The 26715-nt window shown below is 37.9% G+C and overlaps 1 protein-coding gene across 1 annotated transcript in view; it reads right to left on the bottom strand.

Annotated features, from left to right (window-relative positions):
* The window catches only part of LOC150084217 (nuclear protein AMMECR1-like), a 174493-nt gene that overhangs the window by 94516 nt on the left and 53262 nt on the right, over positions 1-26715 (bottom strand). The window contains exon 2 of the mRNA XM_090375105.1: positions 14252-14362. Within this exon, the coding sequence (XP_090231231.1) occupies positions 14252-14362 (111 nt within the window). The remainder of the gene's footprint in view (positions 1-14251; positions 14363-26715) is intronic.

Below are 26715 nucleotides of genomic sequence, written 5' to 3'. Positions count from 1 at the left end.
TCGCATTAAATTCTGCATGTCCAAGGGACTGTGCAAATTTCACAGCTTGTTGTTGGACCCGATATTGGTATATTCTTTTCATGTATCATTTGCACCCATTTTAGAACAGCTTTATTAACATCTTCGCATATACACAACTTAATTCGCTTCTTGTCTGCTCCTTCAATTGCATTTAAAATTGATTCTCGATTTTTTAAAATGGTAGATAAGCTACTTGCAGGTATGCCATATTTCTCCACAACATCTTTTTTCTTAAAACTCTGGTCAATATCACGAAGAATCTTTACTTTATCATTAATACTTAAACACTTTCTTTTCAACATTGTTTCTGCAATTGTAAAAATTACTCGACTGCAGCTCTTGCCGATACACACACCGCAAACTTCGTGCGCTGGCCATATAGTGAATTGTTAGTACTGCCTACTCAATGACATTCACTTGCCAATTCAACAGTATCATGTGACCTTTTCTATCAATCACTTTGAAGAAATATATGACTTTGTGAATTTCTTTTATTCTGTTTTCATTCATATAAATTTCACACAAAGAAAAAATTTATGGGTTAATGTATGCTGTATGTTACTTTTCAGAAAAAAAATTCATGAAAACCATCTACTGGAAGTCCAGTTAGATGAGAATGGACATATCACATAATGATTGACAGGAAGGTCACGTGGTACGGTTGAAGTGAGAAGTGAAAGATACGGTTGAGGTGAGAAGTGAATGTCACTCAGTAGGCGTTACTAAAATCCGACTATGGTAGCATTCTTATGTATTACAGCCGCCGCATGCTAAAGGTTTAAAGCAGCGAATTTCATTTTCCCCTGAGCCAATATCAATTTACAAATCTACCCTATGTATTGTAAAGTTTAAGACAACTTTTAAGAAACCCATTTGGTTTTATAACTGTAACAAAGACCGTCCTACGGGCGTCAATCGCAACAAGTATTCACTAAAAGGATGATTAATTCTAGATGCTAATGCACATTCGGAGGGAAGGGGGCCGTATATTTGAGCGGCTGTTTAGCAGTACATGCTTGAAAATCTTCAAAAATGCTTTTACTAATTTTTTTAAAAAATTCATTATAGAGAGACTAACACTTCTTAAGGACACAAAAGGTGATATAGTTGTACACGTTGGAACTAATGATATTAAGAATAGGAGATTGGCAGAATTACTTAACAAGTACAGGTCACTGTTGAACAAAAGCCGAGAATTAGGGTTGAATTTGAAAGTGTCTGCAATTCTGCCCAGACACGACAGAAGGGAGTATATGATGAGAGCCTTGTCGATCGATTCGGCCCTGGAAAGAATGTGCAAGGCTCAAGGGGTAGAATTTTTTTCAGCCTGGACTGTACTTGTTAACAGGAGAGACTGCTTCTATAGGGATGGGATAAACTTAAATAGAAAGGGTGCAAGAATATTTGCTGATGCTATCGAGGCAGTGTTAGGTGGGTCGGAAAACTGATAGCTTGGAGGGATACAAGGACTAATAGTTTAACAGTAGCCGTAGGCAGAGGTGAAGGTGATTCTTGCACAACTTCTATTAGAATAAGTAGCGACCTGGAGCGTGGGGTGTTGGGGATTTCAGGGACGGATGGCAGTCATCCTGAAATAGGAGTATGTATGCTTGCATGTATACCAATGCTAGAAGCATAGTAAATAAATTTGATGAATTTGAAGTGTTGGTCAAGACATCAAAGGCGGATATTGTTGGGACAGCAGAGACGTGGTGTCACACAGATATAAGGAATGCTGAACTGGAATTTGGGGAGTACAATGTGTACAGAAAGGATAGACAGGATAGAAAGGGAGGAGATGTTATGCTGTTAATTAAGAAAAACATAAAATCAAAAGAAGTGCATCCAGTTGATACAGATGAACAGTGCACTGTTGAGTCAGTTTGGTGTGACATAAGCACTGCGAAAGCAAAAATAAGAGTAGGAGTGTGTTATAGGCCTAATGACTCGAATGAGTACAATGAACAATTGTACAGAGAAATAGAGTGGGCTAGTAAATCAGAATGTCTTATAATGGGGGATTTTAATTTCCCAAATATTGACTGGAACTTGTGGGTTGGTCACTCACACACTAGTCAGACTTTTGTGGATTTATTGGATGATTGTTTTCTGCAGCAGCATGTTCGAGAGGCAACCAGAGAAAGTAATACTCTTGATCTGGTTATCAGCAGTGATCATTCGTGTATTAAGAATTTGCAGATAAAGGAACCACTAGGTGGCAGTGATCACAGTGTACTAACGTGGGATTTACTTAAAGATTTACCATCAGGGGTAAAGGAAAGGGTTTTTTCTTCCGTAAAGGTGAGTACAGTGGTCTCCAACAGTTTTTAAATTCTGTACAGTGGGATCAACTGACGATGTTACCAACAGTAAATTCTAAGTGGGAAGCATTCAAGGAATTAATCGTGGATGCTACTAAAAGTTTCATACCTATTAAGAAATATTGTTCAAGGTTTAGGCCTAAATGGTTATCTAATGAATTAATGAGACTCGTAACAGAGAAGAAAAATGCATGGGATGCATATAAATTATCAAGCAACTCAGAAGCCTATGGCAGATATAAGCTAGTCTGTAATCAGGTCACAAAGGAGGTTAAGCAGGCGAAGGCAGATTACGAGAAATCCATGGCAAAAGATGCTAAGAAAAACAGCAAGGATTTCTTTACTTAAATAAACTCTAAAAGGAAGGGGAGGAATCTGATTGGTCCACTTGACATCGATGGTTCAACTGTTGATGATCCTGCTGATAGCAAACAAACTGAATGAGTATTTTGCATCTACATTCACACATAAGGAATTATTAAGGTTTGAAAATGGCAGAAGGTTATCAAATTGTAGCAGGATACTAATGATTTTCTAATAACTGAAAGCAAAGTGGAGGAGAAATTGTTGAAGTTAAACATAAGAAAAGCACCTGGGGTGGATGGGATCTATCCAGTTATATTAAAGGAGGCGGCAGAGCAACTAAGCAAACCCTTAGCCATAATTATGAGAGCATCCTTGGATTCAGGGGAGGTCCCCACGGACTGGAGATGTGCAAATGTATCCCCAATTCACAAAGGGGGATCGAAGGGTGACACGAGTAATTACAGACCAATTAGTTTAACTTCTGTTCCGGATAAAATAATGGAGTCACTGGTTAAAGATGCATTGCAGGATCATCTAGACACGACTGCAGCAATAATTCAGACACAGCATGAGTTTTTTAAGGGAAAGTCTGACAAATTTGATAGGATATTATGATGTGGTTACAAAGGAACTGGATGCAAAAAATAATTTTGATATCATATATTTGGATTTCAGGAAAGCTTTTGACACTGTTGCGCATGGAAGACTATTGTACAAATTGGAGCAGAATGGTATTAAGGGTAAGTTGCTACAATGGATTAAAGGATGGTTAAGTGGGAGAAGACAGAGGGTGGTAATTGTTGGGTGCTGCTCTTCGTGGACTAATGTTATTAGTGGAGTTCCACAGGGTTCGGTGTTAGGTCCACTGTTGTTTTGTATATTTATCAATGATATTGATGAAGGTATATCAGGCTTAATGTCGAAGTTTGCAGATGATACAAAGGTTGGCAGGGTTGTTAATGACAGTAATGGCAGTGTGCTACTGCAAAGGGATCTAGATAATTTGGGCAGATGGGCTAAGAAGTGGCAACTGAAGTTTAACCTTGACAAATGCAAAGTACTGCATATGGGTAGAAGTAACCCCAGAGAAACATACCAACTGTGTGGTACTACACTTAAGGTGGTAGAAAATGAAAAAGACCTGGGAGTAATTGTGCAGTCAGATATGAAGTTTTCTGAGCAATGCAGACAGGCTGCCAGGGCAGGTAATGAGGTTTTGTCAATGATATATAGGAATTTTACTAGCAGGGAGAAGGAGGTGATTGTCCCTCTGTATAAGGCAATGGTCAGGCCATGCCTTGAGTACTGCGTACAGGTCTGGAGGCCTCATTTTAGGAAGGATGTAGATTTACTTGAGCGTGTACAGAGAAGGGCAACAAGATTGGTGAGGGGGAATGAAGGGATCCTCTTACCAAGAGAGGCTTAAGTTCTGCAAATTGCAGTGGCAGGAGACTAGGCACCTGCTCGGTTATCTGATTGAGGTATACAAGGCCTTGAATGGGTTGAGCACGCTGAATTCTGATGGGATCCTTCCACTTGTTCAGATTACGAACCTAAGGGGGCATAAATTCAAATTAAGAAAAGACAGATGTAGAATAGATGTGCGGAAATTTGCCTTTAGCCAGTGGGTGGTTAATTGCTGGAACAAACTTCCATCTGTCGTTGTGGAAGTTGACAGGTTTAAATAAATTTAAGGAGGAACTGGACAGGCATTTGGAGGGAATGGTGTGATTTTTTTTTTTTTTTTTTTTTTTTTTTTGGCTGATGCTGCAAAAGCTCATACACTGCTTTCTTGCATCACATGCCACTACTACTACTTTTTTTCAATGTGCAATGTTTTGCAAAAAAATTCGTAATATAAAGAAATTCGTTAAATAGAAGTTCGTAACAGAGAAGTTCCACTGTATTTAGATGTAATTAAGTTGTTTGTGTTTAATATTTATGGAAACGAGCTCCTCAAAAACTGCTGCTCAACCACTATGTACACCTCTCTAAAATTAAGGTTCTAAATCATGGGAACTAAGGTTCTTTCTTGATTAAAGAATTCATTGTATACTGATTGGGGACAGATATAGTGAAACTAAAGTAAGATCATTGTTTATGTTGATTTAAGCTGTGACTTTCTTAAGAAGCATCTTTAGTGCAATTGCATCTGAAGGTATCTTGTTGCCAAGGTATTACATAGTTCCAAAGTGAGATAGTTACCAGTTGTTAGGTTTGTTTTCTGCAGGCAGAAGGCAATGGGATCATATTGTGCAAGCAGATCTCATATATCACTCAAATCACTGCAGTAACCACTACAGTTCCACTTATTTGAATTTAGTGAAACATGGTTTGTTTTTGAGGAGCTGAGGATTTGTTGCTCAGTTTTAAGTTCCTCCTTTTTTGGGGGAAGTATGGTTTTTCTGTGTCCAATTCCTGTTTTGGAAATATTTCCAAAATTTTGTAATCTCAGTATGATTTGCCTTCAATATTCATGCTATCTAGTGTAGCATGGTTTGCGTGGAATGACAGATATACCAGTAACCTGCTGTTATAAACAGCAGTTGAATTGCTTACACTTGTAATAAAGCTTACTGCCTTATTGAGTTTACTTTAGAGCTTGGTTTAGGGTCACAGTGACTAATACTGACTTATCCCATTGAACTAGAGATTTGCTGGTGGGATGGTTACTTTGTGTTAGGGTGGTAATTGATACTAATCTCAGAGTTACCTTAGATGAGTATCAATTACTACCCAAACACAAGATACTAGTTTCCAGAGGACACACTCCTTGGAATAGTTAGATTATGTCCAGTAGATCCACATATAGCACAAACAGCTGCACCTCTGAAGAATGTTATGTTCTGCATGGGAACTAAGGTTGCTTCTTGATTTGCCATGATTTGTCTCATTAATCACTCCTTGACCTTGCAGTTCTTTCTTCAGTTTTTTTGTCTGATAGATTGATTAGATCCCACCATGTAACGACAACTCTTCATGTATTCCGGGAGGAGTGTGGAGAGACAGTAATGGAGGTCCAACTAAACATTGTGAGCGTTTGTAATTTTTCAAGCTTTCAAGTAGTAGCAACTTCAACTAGTAAGCCAACTAATCTCAGGTAAACTACCTTGGGAATTCTTATTGCACTTTCTTAGACATTTTTGCAATATAAAAGGCAAGGGGTTTCCAACAGGTAGCTCTTGTGTAGAATGGATAATGAGGAGGGTTATAAGCATGGATTCTGTATGTCAGGCTTTTGGCATTTTGCTGTGACAGAATCAGGTTTCTTATGTTTATTAGTATGAATAATAACAAATGATGCAAGAAAGGAAGCTTATAAATCATAAAAAAAATTTAAAAAAAAAAAAAAAAAACCTCTTCATACCCTCCAATGATTTGCCTATAATAGTCTCGTCTGTGATCCAAGTGAATTTCTGGATTTTAGATTGTTTGTTCCCTATTTCACCATGGAAAGAACTTTTCCAGATTACTGGTTCTCCAGATGGAGGCAGGGGCAGTAACCTGGCCTTCTTTTATTTCTGTTTATTTTTAACACTAACCCACAGTAGTATTATAGTAACTTGAAATGGTATTAAGAATAAACAAAAAAAAAAAAAAAAAAGAAAAGTATTAATATAAAAAGAAAATAGATAAAAGTATTAAGATAAACAGAAAAGCCAGGAAACAATTTTAGTTTTAGTTCTTCAAGGAAGAGTATAATTTACTAGCAAAAACACTTGATTACAATTTATTTGCACTTTGGGCAGTTTTTACTTTTTAAAAGTATTTTTAAAGAAAATTTGATATTTCCCAGACTAGTTACAGGGTGTTTCATATTCTTATATTATTTTATTAACCTGTGCAAACTATTTCAGCATTTTATTTATTAATTAACTGCCAATTTTTCTTCCATTAACCCAAGAACTAACTGGATAATAGGAACACATGCACACAAAAAAAAAAAAAAAAAAAAAAAAAAAAAAAAGATTTTTTGCTTGAACATAAATTGTGTATATCTGCATTGCTGAGCAGCGAATTACTGAAAGGTTCATTCTCTATGGTTTATTTTATGAAAACATTAAATTTAGTTTCTTCTTTTTTTAAGTTCCTTAATATAATACAGTGAAATAAAATAAATACTTTATTTACTAATTAATGTCTTATGAGTCTACAGACTAAAAGACAAAGTATTAAATGTTATATCATTGCCTTTATATTCTACTAATATACAACGATGTTATGGACTTGCATTTCACGCATCCATTCTGAAACAGCCATGTAATTTAGTTTTCCAGAATTGATGACAACATTTTTTTTCAGTACATGCAATAAATGAAGATTGTTCACTATCACTCTGATATTCTAACCAAACAATTATCTCACTGATGTTTTCAAGCACTTTGTTAATTTCTGGTGCTTTTTCTTTACACAAGTCATCCACATTATCTTCTGAGTCACTCCCTTTGTCACTGGCCCTCTGTCTGTCGATTGTCTTTCCACTCTTCACAGAGGCTGCAATTTCTTCCTCGTCTAAGTAATAAACAACTGGAGCTTTTGCATCCACCTCAATCCAAGCAGCCAGGTCATTTGCTCCAAAACTGTAACCAACAAGCAGCCCTTGCTTCTTTTTTTGAAAATGCTGCTAATTCAAGGTTATTATTGGTGATCTCTTCTTTTTATCAATACATTTTTTCCAGCCGTTCTCAATTGCTATTGACCTTCCTTTCTCCCACACTAATTCAATCCAATTTTGTATTCTATGCCTTTCAGTGGTAACGTTTTCAGAAATTCTAGAACATGAATTTCTGAGTTCATAATACCAGCAAGTAGTCTCACCATGATAACAGGGTTTGAAGGCTGGAAAAATGTCCATATCCATGGCTGAATTAGTGCAGTTGTGTTCCTTGGCAGAAATGCAACTCTGATCTTGCCATCTTTCCATTCAGGACATCATCCAAAGGATGAGCTGGAAAGTGAGCCAACAGTAATTGAGGCTTTTCTTCAAGTTTTTTGGAAAGCAAGTGGCATATTGACCAATGGTAGAAACTCATTTTCAAACCATGAAGCAAAAATATCATTCTTCATCCAAGTGTTGGAGCTATTTTTATAAATCACAGGTAGAGATTTCATGTTGATTAAAACACCAGAGACTTCGACTTTTACTGATGCAAAATGGCTTTTGCTTGTGATTTCCAGTCTTGTTTGCACACAGTAACATAGTAATTATCCCTTTGTTAGTTTCATGGCCACTTTGTTGAGTGCCCTTTTAATATCCAGTGACTGGTCGAGGAATTTATAGTACAGTGCTGTTTCCTCACAGTTGTTGATCGATACGCGGCCCTCCTCGCTAGAGTCACTCGCAGGGACTGGGGACTCAGACGTACTACCCTGTCTTTGTACTACAAAGCTCTCTTCATCCCTGCCATCACATATGGCTCTCCTGTCTGGTACGCGAGGACGGCACTAGAAGTGAATAAACGGATCCTCGAAACCATTCAGAGGACCATCCTCCTTACCATATCAAGAGCAACTAGAACGACTAGCATGGCTGCCCTCCAAGTCCTGGTAGGAGTTCTACCCCTGGATCTCGAAGCTACCCGCTGTGGTCTGCTCTATCATCTTGCCAGAAACACATCGGCTACGATGTATGACCTCACCACTGACATCACTAATGACCGCAACTATGAGAAGAGAAGAATCACCGATCACCTCATCCAGATTTGGCAGAGGAGATGGAGCAACACAGAAAAAGGTGCAGTGACCAGAAGATTCCTCCCCATTGTCACCAAGCTGTACCCTAAGGCGCCAGTGTGGTTTCACCCTGGTCGAAATACCACCTTCCTCCTTACAGGACACGGCCCGTTTAAAGCTAAACTTCACCAACTTGGTATCATAAATAACGCGGACTGTCCCTGTGGCAACCCGGAGTCCTGGAGACACTTAATGTTTGAGTGTGATTTGTATGACGACCTGCGACTACAGCTAATAACGTCAATCCAATATATCCCAGACAACCAAGAACCCAGACTGCTAGACACTCAAGAGGACTACAAGGCACTCAGTCAATATGCCCAGGATCTATTTTCCAGAAGGAAAACAATGATAGAAATATACCAAAGGCAACCCAACTAGAAAGAATGCAGGAGATCAAACAAGTAAAAACACAAGCAAAAAACTCACAATACCACAGAAAGACAAGACTTTAGGATGATTTGAATGGCCTACTATCGACCCAACACTGCACTCCCTTGTGCGGTTTTATTTATTTATTTATTTTTTATTTATTTTTTTTTTTTTCAGGGAGGGGGAGGGGGTATTTGCTCTTCTCCTCTCCTCGCCTCCCCATATTTTCACTCTGGTGGGGCATGGGCATGCCCCACTGAAAATGGGGGGGTCACCTCTCTATCCGACCCCTCTTCTTCCTATTTCATCCCCCCAGTCTTCACCCTCCCCTCCCAACACTTTCTCTTGTACAGCGACTGCCCCACATGTCCAAATTTAAATCACATCAAATTTTGCCCGACCTTTTAGGCTCTCAAGAAATAGTTCTTTCAGCGTAAAACCCCACGCAGCGCTTTCTAAATGCAATTTTACTTAAACCGATAACTCCAACTTAGTGATAACTCCAGCCTTTATTTTAGGTCCTCGTCACCGAAATCCCAGGAAAGTAAGTGGCAGGACCTGCCAGAGTATAATTAGTCTCTTGGTACACCCGGCCGGCGTCCCCGTCGCTAGGTATGGTAACGCCGGGTCCCACTGGGGGCCCGGCGGCCAACAGGCCGGATGAACAATGGGCACAACAAACTACATACCACATGACCCATACATTATTTTTAAACCTCTGGCATAGACAGGGTACTGTCACTCGATACAAAGAACATACGCGGAGATGGGAGAAATCCCCGGAGCCGTCAGACCCTCAACATACCTATACCTATACATACCTATTACACAGACATTCAGGAAATGCTTTTGCTGCTACAATGTCCCTAAATGCAAATTTGTTTACAACACTAAACTGGGATATCCCACGATGAGCCTTCCATCTGCAAATCCACTCTTCAGAAGCTTTAAATGTGTCATCATCTCCACCAATTAGCTTATAAAACTTAAGTGTCTGCACTTTCAAAATTACTCTACTTATCAGTATTCTTCACTATGCTTCTGTAGGAACCACTTGTATAATCACTGATCCACATCGCTGTTAGCATTACTATTAGCAGTGGCAAATTACGCAAGAAAGCATCAGGCAAAAAAAAAAACTGTCATCTCCCATTTTACCTATTCATTCCTTACAATAGTTGCCTGGTTCTTCCTTGAATGTATTTAAGCTATCAACTTCCACAAAAAACGGACAGAGATTTGTTCCAACAATTAACCAGCTGTTGGCTGAAGGCAAATTCCGCACATCTATACTGCAACCATCCTTCCTCAATTTGCATTTGTGCCCCCTCGTGTATGTGGTCTAAGCAAGAGGAAGAATCCCATCAGCACTGAGCATGCTGACTCCATCCAAAGCTTTAAACACCTTGATCAAGTCGCCTTGCAGGTACCTAGTCTCCAGATGCTGTAATTTGCAGAAATGAAGTGTTTCTTCGTAAGACCAACCTTTTTTCTCCTCAGCAACCTCCTTGCCCTTCTCTGTACTCGTTCCAGCAGCTCCACATCCTTCCTAAAATGAGGCCTTCAGACCTGTATGCAGTACTCAAGATGTGGCCTGACTATTGCCTTATATAATGGAATAATCACCTCCTTATCCCTGCTAACAAAATTCCTGTATATCATTAGGAAAACCATGAGCTGTCCTAGCAGTCTGTCTGCATTGCTCAGAGAACTTCATATCTGACTGCACAATTAACGGTAGTGAAAAATGAAAATTTTCACTACCGTGAATGCATTAGCACACAGTTGGTAAACACTGTTTTTGCAATCTTTCTTTTGAGGCCTATTTCATCTTTTATGGAGTCTATGAATGAACAAAATTTTTCTTCCTCTTTCATCCACCCACAGATTATTCCTTATGAAATTCCACATTTGAGAAATTATACGCATTTTGTTTTGCCACTCTTAGTTTTTAGACAATCTTAACTTTTCTTCAACTGTATAATTTTTTCTTTTGGTGGCCATTAATTTTGTCCTACTGATTTAGAGATTTTGCCATGTATTTATTTCTGATGCCCTAGAATTTACTGTGTTTTAAGAAAACTAAATCAAAACCAAACTGTCTCGCCTATCATAGTGCCAAAGTGAAGTCACGTAATTTCTCCTTAAAATGGTCATGTATATTTTTGTATAAAGTTTAGCCCTCAGCAGTTTTCGCTATCGTAAGTGCAATTTCTAGTCGAAGAAAGGATGTCGTGTGCTGTTATTTAAAAAAATTTTAACTAATGTAATGCACAGGATAAACAGGAGCCGTATTCCCCTCCAGAGATAGCTGTTTGTAATTAGCATTATTGCATCTCTAGTGAGAGAAGAAACTGGATGTCTAAAGTAATTAGTCACTGATGAATCCTGTTGTTTACAAATATTATTCTGGAACTGTATATGCTGAAATGAATACAGCCAATTTTTTGATAAGTGCTGTCAGCAGAATGCCAGATGTTTGTGAGATATTGTCTAGTATTCTGATAGGTAAATGAACAATCTATGAGAGGTTATTAGTAATTGCAAAAGCCTCAGCATCTCCACCAGCAGGGTCCATGTGACTAGAAAATGGAAGCCAGCGGTCATGGGCTCGAACACCGGTCTAATCTAGAAGCGTGTGCTACGCACTGCTGCTCCTGCCCACCTGGCTACGGAGGCGCCCCGGAAAATTCGGTAAATGGGAAGATAATTGCTGTGAGCAGAATGCCAGATGTTTGTGAGATATTGTCTAGTATTCTGGTAGGTAAATGAACAATCTATGAGAGATCATTAGTAATCGCAAAAGCTTCAGCATCTCCACCAGCTCGGTCCGTCTGACTAGAAAATGGAAGCCTTGTTGAAAATAATTTTCCTTGTTGATTTTATTTTCAAAACCCCAGCCAGGTGGGATTGTGAACATTAAAATCAACAAGGAAAATTACCTCACTGTTAGGAATGTTGGACTGGAGAAGGTCACAGTTCTAAGTGATTAGTGGAGTTGGGAGAGCAATGGAGGCAACAGACGAATATGACAGAATGTGGTAGAGAGATTTTAAGCCAAAGGAGATCCCAAATTACTAAGTCTCTGACAGTGAATATCAGAACAGACATATGCACAAATACCATCTTTAAAGTGAAAGGATTCTTGCAGCAAATAATTCAGACAACTGAGATGAGGAGCAGTTGAATCAACCAGTAACTGGGATTCTGTGAGAAAAAGTACATGAGGTTTGGAAGACTGAGTTGAAATGGACATTACTGAGCTTAGAACTGAGACCATGTACAGTTGTGAAATGAATGAGGTGTTTGGGAGGCGTAGATCGTTTTGCGGATAAATTCTATTAGTTTGACAATTCATGGTGTATTCAGAAGTAGGAAAAGATGGCAAAGACATGCTGTATAAAGTAAAGAAATTTTTGTATATGGCATATACATGGCAAGAATTTACCCAGCTCCTTGACATAACGTGGCCTCAACAACGTCCCCCTGTATGCACACTACTTGCACATCTAGTGGCCGGACTGCAAACACCGTTTTAGAGCTGTATCTCAAAATGTAAGGAAGATTGGATCTCAGCATGATACCCACCATAACCTCAAAAGACATTAATCATACTGTATGATTTGTTATTGTTATTTGGTTTTTAGGAGCATTAGCAACTAAGGTCATATTGTCGGGGGTTATGCGGTGGTCATTCCCTGACCTTTCCGCATCCTCCGTATTTGGTGGTCACAGGCTCGAACCCCCAGTCTAGTCAAGAAGTGTGTGTTACGCACTGCTGCTCCTGCCAACCTGGCTACGGAGGAGCCATACTGCATGATGAAAGAGATGAGGGGAGATTTTCCAGACCTTTGCTCTGGAGACTAAACCTGGGTTCCACTACTTCATGCCTCCAATAAGCAAAGTGGTTGATTAGAGTCATCTACCATCTAGTATTGCCTGGTAACATAGAGGGGTGCCACACCTCTACTCCTGATTACGTTGGTTTGCACCTGGGTGGTGACTTATAGCATGCTAAGTGTTGCATTTCAGGACTTGCACACGGGGGTTAGTAACGAAGGTTACTAACAGTCCCAACATTGTGAAAGTGCAAGCAGAGGTTTTGGCTGTCACAGACCGATCAGACTTTGCCGAAATTAGGTCCACTTGACTTGAGTGTCACCTGAATATCAGTTGTAGCAAGCACAGCTTGGCATATCCGAGAGAATGTCTGCAACAGCCTCAAGGACCAAAGGTCCCAGAATTTGAGCCCACTCGGGTGATATCACTATGAATTCTCAGCTAGGAAACAATTCTAATATACTCAAGGACACAAAGGTTCAAATCACACGAAAGAAAACTACTGCTATGAAAAAGAAAACTTGGTCAAATCCTTTGCCTTTTTAGAGGTTGCGATTCTGCATGCTTCCAGTGTTTTGATATTTGTTTAGTTTTGGGATCATAGTGATGAATTAATGTTTCATCCGTAGTGGCTAACTGTGAAAAAAAAAAAAAAGGTCCACTTGCTTTTTCTGGCACATTGACATTTCATGAGTACATTATGTCCTTTCCATCTTCTGCTAAGGGGTCAGAAGTCTGGAAACCGATCTAGCAGACACTGTACTAATATGCGACTACTGATGGATGATATTCTCCACAGGTCCTACACTAATTTGAAGCTCTGCAGTCTAGTTCTATGATGCTAATACAGCAACCTCCCAGGATTGATGCATCAATTTTTGCTCTGTTACAGCAGTTGCTGGGCATCCTGGATTTCTTTATCATGCACTAAGGTTCTTCCACATTTGAACTGTTTATACCAATGTGCAAAAACACCATAACTTGATCAGCCTTCTGCATAACCAGCAACCATGCCTTTGTGGATTGTTTTGGGTATTTTCCCAAGCAGAAAGAGGAAATGAATCACCGATCTGTATTCCACATTATCCATTGTGAAATTTCATTTACCACTGCACAGAAAAAAACATGAATTGTCAGATCGAGACCAAAATTTGTGTGGTTGCTATAGAGATTAAAGTATCAAACCAAAAAAAAAAAAAAAAAAAAACCATCTTTCTCCCATAACTACTTCTGAGCTGGGCGAATACAAATCCTTTTTTCAACCCCTGATGAATACTGCATTCAATTTTTCCAGTAGGGAATTGCATGTTCAGTTCTTTGAACACACTACTTATTTTCATAAACCATTTTGGGGACATGGTCATACCCATGGTACATCAAAAACCACAGCATGAAGAGAAGTGTTATATTGAGGTTGCACTGTAATTAAAATTAATATATAAATAAATTAAGTTTTATTATGTACAAAAATAAATCTACAACACATGCTCCTATTATGACCATTTACTTTAAGGCACATTATTTTAATAAGCAAATATTACTATTTACTATTTATAAAAATTCCCCACAGTTCCTGACTTTGGCCAAACCAACAGATTAATGAAAAGTTTTAAACAAGAATTAGAACTTTCTATATAAATTCAAGAAGCTATTAATACCTGGTAACAGCATATTCCCTGAGACCTGCATGAAGGTTCATGGCATTAAAAGTTCCTATACAACCTCTTAGCCGTCTGTCTTTTCCAATTTTCCACGTTACAAACAGTGGACTAAAAGAAAATTATGTATTTTTCATAGTGTAAATTCTTGCCAAAAAGCAGAAATATTTTTCACAATATTCAACACTCATTTGCAAAAAATAAAAAATTTAAAAAAAATAATAAAAAATTAAAATATAATTCTAATATTCAAAGTTCAAAATATTTATAAAATCATGTTAATAAGCAAAAAAAAAAAAAAAAAAAAAAAATCGGTTTTAGTATATAAATGGCTAAATTTGCAGCATGGTATAAAAACTTAAACTCCACCTTAATGTTGTCATTAAAGCTTTAAAAAAATATAAGGAACACTTAAAACCACGAAATAAATATAGCAAATTAATGCTGTTAATAAGGTCACAGAGGTAAGGCAAGGTGGCAATTTGCTCCTGTGAACCTAAATACCCCGATATCAAAATATAAAGAAAATTATAAAATAAAACAGAAAATAAGGAAGGAAAGAAAAGATGAAAGCAATACCCACTTCAGGAGTGAATGCACAGCTCCTTGCCCAAAGAGACACATGCCCACACCAAAAGAATGAGTGTCACTTATATAATGACAAAAAATACCACAAAGTTCATAATCACTATCTTTTCAAAGGAAGACAAGCACTTGTGAGCTTTATAAAGAATTATATTTCAAACATTGAGTGCTACCACAGCCAAATAACAATGGGTGTCTATGTAATCTGATCACAGAGACAAACAAATTAAACCCATTAAATTGCTATGACAAGGGCCAGCTAACACAGCAACCTTCCAGGATTGATATAGACATACAATGCAGTATAACAGTTTTTAGTATCGATTAAATAAGAAAACAACAAACAAAATGCAAACTTGGATTCCAACTCATTCAATCATTGAACTGAAACAAAATGCAAATATACAAATCACCACTGAAAAATCATTTTATTCATTTAAATTCAATTCTGTTTATTAAACAGAATTGAATTTAAATGAATAAAATGATTTACTAATATAAAACCAAATGATAGAGTAAATTAAAAAAATAACGAAGAACCTGAGTGGTCATGAGCATTCAAACTAAATTTACATGTTTATTATTGGTACCAGCATGATAGAGGAAAATAGTAGGGGTGAGACTATTCTTGACCTCTTCATTACTCATGGAATCAGATGAATCACAGCACCTAGGAAGGTAGGTGTTGTGATTCATCTGTGAATTGTTAGCTGGAATTATGAAGAAAGATGTTAGGGTAGTTAAAGATAAAGGCATGGGTTTTAATTTCAAAGGAGGATTTTTTTTTTTTTTTTTTTTTTTTATTTGGTAGTTGTTGGCGCATCAGCTTTTGTGGCCATATTGCACCTCCCAAGGTTTTTGCAGTACTTTGATCCAAGCCCGAGGCGGGAATCGAACCCGCGACCTTTGGGTTGCCGGGCAGATACTTTACCCATTCGGCTAGCCCGGTCGGCCTTCAAAGGAGGGGACTATGGCAGTTTAAGGTGCTATATGGTATCTATGATTGAGCTGAATGCAGAGGGGGTGCAAATAATGGAATACCTTTAAATCAAAAATCAAAAGCCATGAACACACACATATATATATATATATATATATATATATATATATATATATATATATATATATACCATTAAGAAAATATTGCAGGAGGAGGATGCCAAAATGAATGTCGAGCTGGCCAGTCTAATAGAGTAGAAGAAGATAGCATGGGAAAGTAACAGAGTGATGAAAAGTACTAAAGTCTACAATAGCTACAAGTTGGTCTGCCTCTGGGGTATGGGATTTCATGCGCGAATTGTGCTACAGGTTGTGCTGAAGGTTGTCTGAAATTTTTTGGTGGGGAGAACCCTTATGCTTCCATTGCATTGATTCTTGCTTGGTCTCAGGATCCCAGTGATGAACCCATGTTTCATCACCAGAAACAATTCTGGAGATGAAAGTTTCAGGACCTCTTCCATATAACTCTAAATTCTCCTCACAACACTGTATTTTGAATTGCTTCTGCACAAGGGTCAGAAATCTGGGTACCCACCTTTCACTGACCTTAGCCATCCCCAAAATTCATGGAGGTTTCCCTCAGATATATCATATTCCCTTGAGATTTGGGACACCTTTAAATGTCTGTCATTCAGCACAAGGGTTTCCACAGCTTGGCACATTTCTAGAGTGGTTGTTGTCACGGGCCTTCCTGGACGTGGATCACCTTTGAGGGACTCTCTACCCCCACTTGAATTGTTCTACCAGAATTTCACCTGGTACACTGAAGGTGCACTGTTGCCATACACAGCCACCATCCTTTCATGAATGGCCTTTTGCCCATTTCCTTCTTTGGTGAAAAACTTGATGACGGAATGTTCCAATTTCAGCAAAGTGCATAATTTGATATAGGTGTATTCCTTCTTTTTGCTACAGCAGCACAGCCTAAAAACATAATGGGATCAAAATTAGTATGATTCAAGTTGAGATATGTAGGGACAAGATAAATCATGAATCACTGAAATATAACTGTGGGAAGTACCTTGGGTAGATAATTTATTGAATGCCCCTATTTCATAACCAGTTGAGGTATGCACACATAAGGAGGACGAGGAGGAAGGAGGACGAGGGTTGCCTGTGTGGACGTGCCTTTCTGCCACTCTTGGAACAGAGAAGTTTTTTCTGATTTATTTTCTGCTTTATTAGTTCAAATTGACATATTAACTTATTTTCTAGAGTAGCTTTATATTCCTATTTACGGTACTTAAGTTTAAAGTAACTTAGATGGAGTTTTTTTGTAGGTATTACTTAGTATTGGAAAGGGTATCAAATCCACGTGTTTACCGATCGTAAATAGCCGCCATTGCTACGCGAAAATTAATCAGTAAAATCTATTAATCTTGTCGAACTTCATTGGCAATTAAATTGTACTTTTAACTATACATATAACCACTTAGGTTACGTAATATAAATAATTAGTAAAAATAAATAATTAATACATAACTTGATACGGAAGTTATATAAAGGGATTTCGTAGAAAACACTCGTTACTGAAACAAATATTTCGTAGATAACACTCGTTACTGAAACATAAACGGGAAGTTATATAAAGGGATTTCGTAGATAACACTCGTTACTGAAACAAATATTTCGTAGATAACACTCGCAGATTTCGTAGATAACGCTCGTTACTGAAACAAATATTTCGTAGATAACACTCGTAGATTTCGTAGATAACACTCGTTACTGAAACATAAATATAGCGTTATAACTGTGTTGGGATACAAGTTTAGGATTTAATTTTGTACTGAAATTGAAATTTTTATTGAAAGTAAATCGAAATCATGACTCAAACCAGAGCAGCAAAGCAAAAGGCTCAAGCTAATGGGAATGCTGTGGCTCAGAGGAGAACTGAGGGGGTCTGTTGCCCTCTGAATCACAGCCTTTTAAGATGCACTATTTGCTTGATGTTTGCGGAGCAGTCAGGTATGGGACATGATACTGCCATGGGGGATGTCTTTGTATGTGCGCAATCCAAGGAGTGTAAGGAAATCAGGCGTCAACTCAGCATTGTTATGGGCCTATATGAGAACTTGAAGGACAGGGCGGATGCCCTCAAAGGATTACAAGTGAGAGGCCCATCAAGCTCTCAGCTGCCCACACCAATGCCAGAGCTTGCACTTGGTCATCGCGCAACACAGCGGCAGCCCCCAAGGCAGAATGCGCTGGTCCCAAAGGAACTAGTAGTTGTTGGTGACTCTATTGTCAGGGAAACGGGAAACATGCTTTGTAAAAAGGATAGGTGGAACAGGACCAGGGTATGTCTGCCAGGGGCAAAGGTTGATGACGTTGTAGAGCGGATATCATCTTTTAAGGGCACAAAAGGTGATATAGTTGTACATGTTGGCACTAATGATATTAAGAGTAGGAGACCGGCGGAATTACTTAACAAGTACAGGTCACTGATGAAAAAAGCCGTGAATTAGGGTTGAATTTGAAAGTGTCTGCAATTCTGCCCAGACACGATAGGAGGGAGTAAATGATGAGGGCCCTGTCGATCAATTCGGCCCTGGAAAGATTGTGCAGGGCTCAAGGGGTAGAATTTTTTTTCAGCCTGGTCTGCACTTGTTAACAGGAGAGACTGCTTCTACAGGGATGGAATACACTTAAATAGAAAGGATGCAAGAATGTTTGCCGATGCTATCGAGGCAGTGTTAGGAGGGTCGGAAAACTGCTAGATTGGGGGGATACAAGGACTAATAGATTAACAGTAGCCACTGGCAGAGGAGAAAGTGATTCTTGCACTGCTTCTATTGGAATGAGCAGCAGCCTGGAAAATAAGATGCAGGATATTTCATTGGGGTACAAGTAAACACATGGGTTGTGTTAGGGTGGCTAAGAGGAAGAGCAGGTGCATGTATACTTGCGTGTACACCAATGCTAGGAGTCTAGTAAATAAATTTGATGAATTTGAGGTATTGCTCAAAACATCAAAGGCAGATATTGTTGGGATTTCAGAGACGTGGTGTCACACAGATATAAGGAATGCAGAACTGGAATTTGGGGAGTACAATGTCTACAGAAAGGATAGGAAGGGAGGAGGGGTTATGCTATTAGTTAAGATACACATAAAATCCAAGGAAGTGAAGCCAGTCGACATCGCTGGACAGTGCAGTGTCGAGTCAGTTTGGTGTGACATAAGCATTGGGAGATCAAAATTGAGAGTAGGAGTGTGCTATAGGCCTAATGACTCTGACGAGTATAATAAGAAACTGTACAGAGAAATAGAGTGGGCCAGTAAATCAGAGAGTCTTATTATGGGGGATTTTAATTTCCCAGATATTGACTGGAATTTGGGGGCTGGTCACTCACACACTAGCAAGGCTTTTGTGGATTTATTGGATGATTGTTTTCTACATCAGCATGTTCGGGAGGCAACTAGAGGGAGTAATACTCTTGATTTGATTATCAGTAGTGATTCTTCATGCATTAAGAATCTGCAGATAAATGAACCACTAGGTGGCAGTGATCACAGTGTTCTGAAGTGGGATTTACTCAAAGAGGTAACTACCATTAGGGGTAAAGGGAAGGGGTATTGCTTTCGTAAAGGCGACTACGGTGGACTGAGACAGTATTTAAATTCTATACAGTGGGATCAACTGATGATGTTACCAACAGCAAATTCAAAATGGGAAGCATTCAAAGAACTTATCTTGGAAGCTACTAGGCTTTACATACTAACTAAAAAATATTGTTCAAGGTTTAGGCCTAAATGGATGTCAGATGAACTAATGAGACATATGGCAGAGAAGAAAAATGCATGGGATACATACAAATTAACACGTGACACAGAAGCCTATGATAGATACAAGTTGATCTGTAACCAAGTTACGAAGGAGGTTAGGCAGGTGAAGGCAGATTACGAGAAATCCTTGGCAAAGGATGCGAAGAAAAACAGCAAAGAGTTCTTCCTTCTAGAGTTCTTATGTAAACTCTAGAAGGAAGGGGATGAATCAGATTGGTCCACTTGATATCGATGGGTCAACTGTTGATGATCCTGCTCAGGTAGCTAACAAACTAAATGAATATTTTGCATCGACATTCACACATGAGGAGTTATTCAGGGAGGGGAATGCCAGAGGTGTATTCAACTCTGGCAGTAAGCTAGAGAATCTTGTAATAACTGAGAGTAAAGTGGAGGAGAAATTGTTGAAGATAAACACAAGAAAGGCACCTGGGGTGGATGGAATCTATCCAGTTATATTAAAGGAGGCAGCAATGGAAGTAAGCAAACCCTTAGCCATAATTATGAGAGCTTCCTTGGACTCAGGGGAGGTACCCATGGACTGGAGATGTGCAAATGTGACCCCAATTCACAAAGGAGGATCAAAGGCTGACACAAGTAATTATAGACCTGTGAGTTTAACTTCTGTTCCCGGAAAATTAATGGAGGCACTGGTTAAAGAAGCACTGCAGGATCATCTAGACAAGACTTCAGTTACAGCTCAGACACAGCATGGTTTTGTTAAGGGGAAGTCTTGCCTGACCAATCTGATTGGATACTATGATGCAGTCACCAAAGAACTGGATGAAGGGAATAACTTTGATATTATATACTTGGATCTTAGAAAGGCTTTTGATACTGTTGCACATGGAAGATTGCTGCACAAATTGGAGCAGTGTGGCATTGGAGGCAAATTGCTGCTATGGATAAAGGGGTGGTTGAGGGGGTGAAGACAGAGAGTGGTAATCAATAGATACTGCTCATTGTGGACTAATGTTATTAGTGGAGTCCCTCAGGGTTCAGTATTGGGTCCTTTATTGTTTTCTGTATTTATAAATGATATTGATGATGGTATATCAAGCTTAATGTCCAAGTTTGCAGACGATACAAGGTTGGCAGGGTTGTCAAGGACACTATGCTGCTGCAACAGGATCTGGAAAGGTTGAGCAGATGGGCTGAGAGGTGGCAAATGAAGTTTAACATTGACAAATGTAAAGTACTACATATGGGAAACAGCAACCCCAGAGCAACGTATCAACTCTGTGGTACTACACTGACAGTGGTAGAGAATGAAAGGGACCTGGGGGTGGTTGTGCAGGCAGATATGAAGTTCTCTGAGCAGTGCAGACGGGCTGCAAGAGTAGCTCATGGTGTATTGTCAATGATATATAGGAATTTTTCTAGCAGGGATAAGGAGGTGATTATTCCCTTGTATAAGGCAATGGTCAAGCCACACCTAGAGTACTGTATACAGGCCTGGAGACCTAATTTCAAGAAGGATGTAGAGCTGGTGGAATGAGTACAGAGAAGGGCAACAAGATTAGTGAATGGAACAAAGGGGTGCTCTTACGAAGAAAGGCTTAAATTTTGCAAATTACAGTGTCTGGAGACTAGGCAGCAACGAGGTGATCTAATAGAGGTGTACAAAGCCTTGAATGGTTTGAGCATGCTGAATGCTGATGGGATTCTTCCTCTTGCTCAGAATAATCACCTGAGAGGGCATAAATTCAAATTGAGGAAAGACAGATGTAGGATAGATGTGCGGAAATTTGCCTTTAGCCAGCGGGTGGTTGGTAGGTGGAACAGACTTCCATCCCTTGTCGTGGAAGTTGATAGCCTAAATAAGTTTAAGGCTCGGCTGGACAGGTATTTCGAACAAACAGAGGGGTGAAGTGGAAGTGGTTATTTTTTATTTATTTATTTTACTTTAATTTTATTGGCTGATGCTGCATAAGCTTGCTTTCTTGCATCAAATGCCTCTACTAATGCTAATGAGAACACAATTAAAAAATTTTTATTTAAACAGTTCACGATTTACACTTATGCACACTACACTTGTTTACAAACACTAATTCACTAAAACACTTGTTCATCACTCACTCTCTGAAAAGCATACACTTTTAGAAATGTGAAAATGCTTGCTTGGTGTGGAACCCAGTCGAATATATACCAGTAGATAAGTTTCTAGAGTACTCTGTCGAAGGTTCTACAACCTTCCAGAAACATCCCAACCTTTCTTCCACATGTAACAATATTCTAGAACAGTGGTGTCGAACCTTTTCCTGTATGGGGAGCATATTCAATGTTACATTTGTTTCGTAGGCTGCACTGAGTGATTCGAGAAAAATTAGTTTTACATTTTCCATATCTTGTTTTGTGTAAAAGGAAGTTTCTATTTTCATATTAATGTTTTTTTTTATTTTCAGCTGTGTATAAAAAAATGCAAATTCCCAATACTTTTATGTGCAACAAATCTTATGTCAGTGATATATTTTTCAGATTTTGTTAAAATTAAAAAAAATGACTTTTTTTTTTTTTTTTTTTAAATATCTTACTTTTGCTTTTAAATGATCACTTTAGAAAACTTACAACCTGAAAAGGATCACTGCTTTTTAACCTTAAGGTGAATAAATATAATGATACAGCTAAAATTGAAAATATTCAAAAACTATATTAAGTACAATACACAATAACATTTACTGAACAAAATTTAACATTTAATGAGAAAATTCTGGTTTATAATTTACAAAATATAAAATGCTGTTTTAGTTCACTTTCCACGCAGGCCGTATAAAAATTCTCTCACTGTATCTGGCCTGTAGGGGCTGCAGGCTGGACACCACTGTTCTAAAACATTCCAGAATGCCGTAGATAGCTCCAGAAATCTCTTGAATGTTCTAGAAAAATTATTAAAAAATAAAGAGATAAAACAGATAAAAAAGATGATTAAACAAACTACGTCTTGGTTTTCGGTTGTTAACCTATAATATTTGAAAACTGAGGGTGATGAGAACTTTTTAAGCACATATGAGTTTTTGAACTATTTCTCATGAGAACCTGTTTAAATTATTCAGAGAGAAAACTGATGCCAACCAGTGTTACTAAGCCCCAATTTTGATCTTGATTAATACCCTAATTGCTGTTTTCAGCTAATCTGCCCAATTTCTCTAGGTCTTGTTGCTGTAGCATACTCTGATTCCTGTCATTAACCACCCTATCATTCTTTGCATCAGTAAACTTGATATGCCTTCATCAATATTATTAATAAATATTAAAAACAGTGAGGGGCCTAGCACTGAACCCTGGGGAACCCTATTCATAACATTAGTCCATGAAGAGCATTGGTCATTAATAACCACATTGTCTCCTACCACTCAACCACTCCTTTATCCACAGCAGTAACACAGCTTCTCCATAATGGCTGACTGCTATAATCAAATACTTTACCAAAATTTAAGTATATGATGTCAAAATTATTTTCTGCATCCAGTTCCTCTGTAACTAAGTTATACTAGCAAAATCAGACTGGCCACACAAATTCTTCCATTAATGAATCAGCAATGATTGCTGAATAACTGCATTCCTGTCATAATGATCCTGCATTAATTCTTTAACCACTGACTCCATTATTTTTTTATACCCCTGGAACAGATGTCAAGCACATTATTATTTGAAAGTAAAATGAATGAGAATAAAATACTTTTGACATTTATGTATTTATTATTGTACAGACATACAATGCGGTATAGCAGTTTTTAAAATTAGTGTTGCAACTATTTCTTAATTTTCTTGTTAGCATCAGGGCTGAGTAGAGTTATGGAAATGAACTGTGCCTAATTATTTATTTTTTTTTCATTATTAATCCAAATCCAAAAATTTAAATTAACACGTTTTAGGTAATGGATCTAACAATGTGGAACAATTGTGAACTTTCCTTACTCTCAGTTGTTCTAATTGTTGCAATTTCAAACAGCACAGTCTTCAAATGCAAAGATATTAGTGATACTATTTTTCGAGAGATTCATATTCAACACTGCAAAGTAGGATCAGTATACGACATGTGTAGTTCCTTGCCTTCAAAACTATTTTTCAAGTATTCTATATTCATAGATTTTACAATTATCTTAACGTTGAAGTGAAGGTGGGATTAGTGTTGCAGATGTTCAAAAATGATGTAAGTGCATACAGTAGAGCGTCAATAATTTGAACTGGAACCGGGGGTAGTTAGGACCTCCGATTTGTTCGGATTTTTGAGCTTTTCAAAAATACTGTACTGGAGACTGAAAAAAAAAAAAAAAAGGGTTTAGAAAGTTTAGAAATAAAAACACAAAGTTGTACTTACATACTTTTATTCATTGGGTAAAAAAAAAAAACTTTCGGCCGCGACATATATGTATAGGCCTTTAACAAAAAAAATTACTTATTTTTAGCTGCACCATTTTCGAACTTCATTTCTTTGCCGCCAGATCTCTCACTCTTTTCAACAAGAGTAGTTGAGTTGGACAGCATTCAGTTTGTTGATTGTTTGTTAATTCAGCATTCAGTTTGTTTGTCAATTTTCACATATCATTTAATTTTGTTAATTGGTAGGGTAATAAAAGTGTACATCTGTGCTTTATATCTTCATTTTTATAGCCTGTGGATAATATTTCTCCGATTTTTGCTTAATAGAATTGCCATTTAATAGAACCAAAATTCAATTCACAAGCATGATCACAATAATCATTCAATTCAATTCACAAGCATGATCACAACAATTGGCACTTATTGTAATTATTTTATGGCACCAGCTTAAAATATAAATAAATGCTGGCTCGTTCAGATTATTGACATTCGTATTTTCTACATTTTACTAAAATATCTTTCTCATTTCTAAAATCATATAATTTAGGGGTATGTATCTGATGGTAATTTATATTTAAACAAATATAAGATATCGGTATTATTAGGAAAAAGGTAACTAATTCTACTTGATCAGATGCTGCCAAGCACTACTGACGAGAGCAGCATACCAATCTTGCTCCTGTAATGATCTTCAAACAACTTGCCATTCATACAATTTCTGATTACACTCATGGCTAGATATACTGCATATTTTTACTTCTAGCTGCAATATAAACTGAAATAAGCGAAAGGGTATTCCATGGTAGTATTCCAGTAGATTCCATGGTAAAATATTCACTCTACCATGGAATCTTCTACTTTGCTTTATGATGAGTATTCGCATACTCTATAAAATGTTATCACATGTTGTAAGAGTGATTCATTTCTTTTCTCTCTCTCTCTCTTATTCTTTCTGCTGTTTTTTTTTTTTTTTTTTTTTTATGTTGTTCATGATTGTGTCATGATGGTGTATTATGTGCAGATTTCTGTTATTTGTCACATATGACAATATGCTACTTAAATTGATGTGTAGTATGCTGCAGAGCTGAGAAAGGCACATGCTCTCTCTCTCAAAAGTTACTCTTTTATGGGGTTTGCAATGCAGGAATAATAGTAATTTAACTATGGTAAAGTTAAATACTAATTCATATATATCTATACTAATTCATAAACTATATCAATTCATTTAATTCACATAGATGTAGTTTTATCTGTATGAATGTTGAAGTTGACACCGTGTTGTAAGTTGTATCCATTTGAGGAAATTAAATTTTGACCACGTGTGGCACATCTGGTAGGAGATGAGCAATACTCAGAGATATTTGTTGTGAAAAATAAGGTAAACAGTTTGTTGGTCACTATTGTATATGGGTTTTGTAGTTTGTGAACTGTGGTGGATCAGTAGCCACAAGCAGATAAAGATGTGTCAGGTGTGTGATCTATCTATAGTCGAGCTAGTACAACATTGCTTCTTTATAATGAAGCTTGTAGTCTGAGACCTCTGCACTAAAGGATTGGTATATAGGATTTGTTGCAGTTTTGGCAGCTAGGTCGGCACATCAATTTTCAGCAAGTCCAATGTTACCAGGCTAACAAAAGAACTTGTTTGTTCAACAAATTCAACCTAAATACAAATGAGCATTAGTACAACTAAATGCATCCTGGTTTATTATTATTATTATTAGCTATATGGTGCAAGGAAGGCTGATGCTTATGCTGCACCAGCCAAAAAAAAAAAAATCCCCAGTTACCCTGAGAGCATTAGCATAGACACATGATGCAAGAAGGCAAGCTTATATAGCATCAGCCAAAAAAAAAAAAAAAACCCTTATTTCACCCATCCACTCACTCAAAATGTTTGTCAAGTTCTGCCTTGAATCTATTTAAGCTATCAACTTTAACAACAACAGATGGAAGTTTGTTCCAGCAATCAACGACCCGCTGGCTAAAGGCAAACTTCTGCACATCTATCCTACAACAGCCTTTCCTCAATCTGAATTTATGCCCTCTCAGGTGATTATTCTGAGAAAGAGAAAGAATCCCATCAGCATTGAGCATGCTCAAAACATTCACTGTTGAATGGTTTGAGCCTTTCTTCGTAAGAGCAACCCTTTGTTCCATTCACTAATCTTGTTGTCCTTCTCTTTACTCGTTCCAACAGCTCTACATCCTTCTTAAAATGAGGCCTCCAGACCTGTATACAGTACTCAAGGTGTGGTCTGACCATTGCCTTATACAAGGGGATAATCACCTCCTTATCCCTGCTAGAAAAATTCCTGTAAATCATTGACAAGACACCATGAGCTACTCTTGCAGACCATCTGCACTGTTCAGAAAACTTCATTTCTGCCTGCACAATTGCCCCCAGGGTCCTTTTCATTCTCTACCACTGTCAGTGTGGTACCACAGAGTTGATACTTTACTCTGGGATTACTGCTTCCCATATATAGTACTTTACATTTGTCAAGGTTAAACTTCATTTGCCACCTCTCAGCCCATCTGCTAACTTTTCTAGATCCTGTTGCAGCAGTGTACTGTCATTAATTAGTGTCATTAACAACCCTGCCAACCTTCGCATCATCTGCAAACTTGGACATTAAGCCTGATATACCATCATCAATATCATTTATAAACACAGAAAACTGGTCCTTGAGGTTCTCACAGGCATTCTCTCAGATATGCCAGACAAGCTGCACTTGCTACCTGGGAGTCTAAAACGCTGATGGAACTGATA

Source organism: Mastigoproctus giganteus, chromosome 6 (assembly GCF_048544385.1).
Source record: "Mastigoproctus giganteus isolate SK-2022 chromosome 6, ASM4854438v1, whole genome shotgun sequence".
Classification (NCBI taxonomy): Eukaryota; Metazoa; Arthropoda; class Arachnida; order Uropygi; family Thelyphonidae; genus Mastigoproctus; species Mastigoproctus giganteus.
This window is presented reverse-complemented; position numbering and strand designations above follow the sequence as displayed.